Source organism: Fulmarus glacialis, unplaced genomic scaffold, assembly GCF_000690835.1.
Source record: "Fulmarus glacialis isolate BGI_N327 unplaced genomic scaffold, ASM69083v1 scaffold16132, whole genome shotgun sequence".
Classification (NCBI taxonomy): domain Eukaryota; kingdom Metazoa; phylum Chordata; class Aves; order Procellariiformes; family Procellariidae; genus Fulmarus; species Fulmarus glacialis.
Window position 1 is genome coordinate 45595 of NW_009198672.1, and position 5308 is coordinate 50902.

The 5308-nt window shown below is 44.6% G+C and overlaps 1 protein-coding gene across 1 annotated transcript in view; it reads left to right on the forward strand.

The window, feature by feature from the left end:
- Positions 1-260: 260 nt before the first annotated feature.
- CAPN9 (calpain 9) overlaps positions 261-5308 on the forward strand; it is a 27967-nt gene continuing 22919 nt past the window's right edge. Inside the window, 3 exon segments of the mRNA XM_009573004.1 lie at positions 261-302; positions 305-496; positions 5181-5250. Of these exon segments, the coding sequence (XP_009571299.1) occupies positions 261-302; positions 305-496; positions 5181-5250 (304 nt within the window).

The window sequence follows — 5308 nt, forward strand, 5'->3', positions numbered from 1 at the left end:
GGTGTTCATCTCTGCGGCTGCTCGGAGCCGCCGGGAGGTCGGTCTCACATTGCGGTTCAAGGAGGCGCGACAGAGGAGGGCTGGAGGACACCACCGGCTTTCCCCACAGCACGCTCCTTTCCTCCCCCTTTTCCTTCGCAAGGCACTAGAGGTATTTTTGCTCCCTCTTCTTTTTCCTCCTGTTCCCCCTCTCCTTCTGCCCCCACAGCCTGCTAAGCCTCGGCTCCCTGGGATCTCTCTCTGGCAGGCGGGAGGGAGCCATGCCCTACCTGTACCGGGACCCGAAGCCGAGGCCGCCCCCGCGGCCCGGGGGCGCCCCGCCGCGCTGCCCGGGGCCGCACGTGCCACCCACAGCTCGGGGAAGGCCTACAAGGAGCTGAAGCAGGAGTGCCTGCGCAGGGGGGTCCTCTTCGAGGACCCCGACTTCCCCGCCTGCAACTCCTCTCTCTTCTTCAGTGAAAAGCCACCTATTCCCTTCATCTGGAAGAGGCCCACGGTGAGTATGCCGTTGTGCAGAGGAGGGTGAGCCTTCCTCTCCTTTCATCCTGCCAAAAGTCAGACGTCGCTGTACTTTGGGATTGCACAAAACGCGTGGCCTGTTCAGGGAGACGTGGAGGCGAAGTGCGGGGGGAAACCCTTCCCACCTCAGGGGCAGCGGCACAGGGTGGGGATGCCGCCCACAAAGAGCTCAGGCTGTGGGACAACAGGGCTAGAAGGCTTCACACCATTCTTTAGATGTAGCTCGTTGATAGCCTTTATATAAATATACACTTTACACATGTATATTTATGTACATGCATAAACAACTTGTAATCAGCCTTCTCTCTTACATTATTGCCAAACAAAAGCAATGTTAAGATGAAAATAAGAGGACATGCAAGAAATTAAGGGTAAAATACATTATGATGGTGTTCTAACTATATAAAAATCAAGTGTCGTTAATGTAGGAAATTCATATTTAAGGTTAAATTAAAAAAATTCAAACCTTTTAACTTTTAGAGACTCATACTTACTTGCTCACTTCCATCATGAAACACTGAGAGATTACGAATACATGCCATGGTTACTGAGCCATTCAGCAGTAGCCAAGGGCTTGATGAGTATCTCTTAATGCATCTTGCATAACAATCATTAAAAACACAGCAAGAGCCTGAAGCTTCACTAGTCACATGCTCTCAGATCACAACCCAACATCACTCTAGGTTCCTTCTTCCCACTTAACTCTATAACTAATAGCCACAGAAAATTTGTGGCTGCATTTCATTTCTTTGCTAACATCTGACGTTTATTCTCTTTTTCTTCATAGTCTGAAAGCTTCTCCTTAAGTAGAAAACTTTCCTTTGGCAATAAGAGAGAAAAAGAACAAAATAGGCTTAAAGATGGGTTTAAATTTTGGCTTAACTTAATCCACAATGATAGGCGTTCAAATGCCTCAGCATCAGTTAATGTAGTGCAAAGCAGAATTAAAGCTATTACTCCTGGACAAGTTTCAGCTATGAGAAAACAGGAGATCCCTACACATGGTAAGTGCAGCCCCTGCAGACACTGCTGCCTGCCTTGCCTGCCTGTGCCCCAAAACCCAGGTGGGCTGTAGAGCTGTCCCCAGGCACAGGATGGGGCTGTGGCGCTGAGATGCTTTTGTTGCGGTGGCTCTGGAGTGCTGTGGGGCATCAAAAATGCAAGTGCCTGTGACACTAAATCAGAAAGAATGGTTTTCCTTTGGTCAGCCATTAGGTGCTAGTTTGTCCTGTTTTCCATTTGGGGCTTCACGATAGTTAAACTTTGCTGTAAAATGTCACCAGGAGCAGCTGAGAGCTTGTGTGGCCTTGTGCATGGTACCCAGGGACAGCAGAGAGGGGTCTCTCTGCTGTAGTTTGTCGCAGTCTTCTTCAGGATCTTTGTACGCTGAACTGGAAACATTTCCAGGATGAGTAAGTAACCTGAAATGGGATCTGCCTTTACATTCCAATTCCCACCATGCAAAAAGGTGAACTTTTGTGAGCTGCACAGCAAGAAATAAACCTCAGGGGAGGCTGAGAGGATGTGTAAGGACAGGGTTTTGGTTGTGCTCTTCTCTGGCTCCTCAGCATTTAAGCTAAATCTCTATTATCCATCAGAAACAGCAGCAAAATAGAGGCACTGTAACACCATTTCAAGTTAACACTTTTTACTTTGCAAGTGGGATATAGGCCTGGAGCATGTGCCAGGTTAGTTGCCACAGCTCAGCTGGCGAAGCTGTGGTGCCAGAGAGGGTGAGCACAAGAGCACGGCCTCTGTGTAGGGTGTCTGTGTTCAAACTGCGTTTCATGGTGACTGGTTTTTACTGCCTCTCCTCCCAGTATTTTACAGTAGCTTGGATGAAGTGTAGCACAATACATGCGGGTAATTGCAGGGCCAAATAATGTTAGTCTTCAGATTTACATCCTGTTAGAGTTTAATCTTTAGTAACGAGAGTAGAGAAGGCTTCCTCATTATTTTGACATGCATATACCTGCATGTATACACATTTGTACGCAGGGTGAACAAGACCCTCAGCTAGCCCTAACCTGTAAATCTCCCACTGCAGTCAGTGAGCTACATGGATCTGCACCAGATGAATATCTCACTTTCTACATAAATCTTAAGTGCTCTAAGATTCAGATTTAGTGATTTTTTTTTAGCAATCCCTTTTCATTACAAATTAAACCTTTGAAACTGTACCTTATCAAAATTTTAGAATAATCTGAAGACCAGAAGACCCTTTTCTCATTGTATTTCCCCTTTTTCCCTTCCCTTCCCTTCCCTTCCCTTCCCTTCCCTTCCCTTCCCTTCCCTTCCCTTCCCTTTTCCTTCTTAATTTATATCTAAATTCAACTGCTGGGATTAATTCAACTGCTCAGTGTCTGGGAAAGTTAGACATATAAAATGAAGAAGGAAAAAAAAAAACCAAAAAGGAAAGACAAATGTGTTTTACTAATGCCAAATGAGTCTATGGTCTACAAGAGGAAGTAAGAAGGAAATTCTTCTAATATGAACAGCCACTGGCAACTGGTATGACAGGTACTGTATGCTGGAACCAGCCAGAGAAATGTAATCACAGAAATAAGGCCACCTAAACAGCCTCACCCTCAGCCTTTCTTAGGTCTCCATGTACCCCCCCTACCAATGTAATCAGAGGTGCAGGGAATGCAATTTGTTTTCTTTTGAGTCTAAAGAAACACAGCTTTGATCAGGAGAGGCATGGGTCGCCTTGTTTCATCTCTCTGAGGAGTGCACGTCCCTACTTCTAGGCAATATCCTTGTGCAGGCAAATCCTTGAATTACTGTATGCTGTGTGTGAATGCAAGATCCAGCTCTGGGTTTTGTCCTTTAACATGCTGAAAGCCCTAATACACATTATTATACCATCCAGTCTGAAAATCCCTTTAAAATTAATATTATTTTTGCAACATCCACTCAAAAACTGTAGAGTGTGATTTTCTTTTGTGTAGCAGAGAATGTGGCACAGGTCCAGTCAAAATCCTTTCAATTCCTTTTTATTCATTTTTTTAATTATTATTTTTGTTTGCTTTAGACATAGAAGATTGGAAATACTTTTCCATATGTCAGTCGTAGACCTGTGTAATAAGCAATGAGCCATCAATCTAACGTTCAGACCCATGTCTGTGCAAAGGGTTTTTATCTCATCTCTCACTAACACATGGAGTTTCTTGGTAACAGCTGAATACAGTTCTTGCCACAAGAATTACGTTCCCCAGGAGCAATGATGCTAAAACAAGGCATGTTATTAAAGATCAGCTACTTTATCAGCCGTTGTTATATTTATGTCTAAAGGCAACGAGCTGTGTTTTTTATTGTTCACATCCAGTCCCAGCAAGACTGAGTGTATTTAACAAGCAGGCGGGCCAGGTAAGGAGGAGTTGCTGTTTGATTTCCCCTTGCTCTACGCACTGGGGACACGATGTGCTGCAGTGCCTTCTCCCCGGGGCACCTGTGGCTGAGGCACAACCTGGCTGCCACCTCCTCCCCAGCAAAGGCAAACAAAAAATATTGCCTCTGCAGGGTGAGCTTCGCAGGAGCAGTGCTGGTTCATTGGGGAGAGTGTCCTGGCTCCAGCAGCGGCCAGCAGCAGATGCTTCAGCAATAAGTGCAGGAAGCTGAACAAAGCTATCAATGTCCTGCCCTGATGGCCTCACAAAATGCAGTGATATGAACCAAAAGCAACTCAGTTTCCTTCTAGGCAAATGCAGGGTTTAAATGACTGAATGTGTTCTTCTATTTTTCCCCCCTCTTTGATTTTTTTTTTTTTTTAAGCTTCTGCCACTTAGGCAGAAGGGTCTGCTTCATGCCATAGGGTCTGCAATAACATATCAGGGCAGACTAATTAACTACAGGCATATTCCTCTAGCAATATATTAGACACCCTCCTCCTCCCTTTTCTATTCTGTTCAATCAATTAAATTCAATTTACAGTTCATGGGAAAGGGGAGAAGAGAGGGGAATTCCTGCCACATTTATTGGTTTATCACTGATTTTTCTATCCAGCTGTGGTGCTAGTAATTGAACTAAAACAGTCAAATGAATGCTTGAGAATTGCTTTAATGCCACCGTGAGCACCAGAACCTCTGACCTCTGAGCACACAAGGGTGGGCAGTGTTAGCTCCTCCTAAAAATTAACTCTGTAAAACAAACAAGGCTGGAGTCAACCTTTGTTGTTTGCTTATTTGAAGAGGAAATGGTCTTATGGTTGTCAGGCACTGTATGTTCCAGGTATTATGTGCAGGTAAATAAAAAGCTTAATGGTGCATTTAAAGGTAAACTGCCAATTTTAATTTTTCCAGCCATTGGAGGAAAACAAACAAACAAAAAACCCCATTAACCAGGGTTGTAGCCTAATGTCTAGATTCTGGACCAGGTTGTGCTATGATATTTTAACAATTGCCTACAGAAGAATAAAGAATGCCAGCCTTTCATTAGCAGCCAACTAATTATGAAAAAATGAGGATAGTTGATTCTTTAATTGCTCTACACTGTAATTAATTAGCAAGGATTCCCCACCTAGTTTTTTGTGGTGGCTACACTGCTGCAGGATAATATAGCTCATGTGGCACACATCATGCTGCACATCTGGGCTTAGAGTGACGGTGATATTTTCCTGGCACGTTCTAAGTAACTTCTGTGTCTCTCTCCCACTCTCACAGGACATTGTCAAAGACCCCAGGTTTATCCTTGGAGGAGCCACAAGAACTGACATTTGCCAAGGGGATCTTGGTGAGTAATTCCCCCTGGGTGGACATGTTCATGCCTACACCCCATGAGGAGCAGCAGG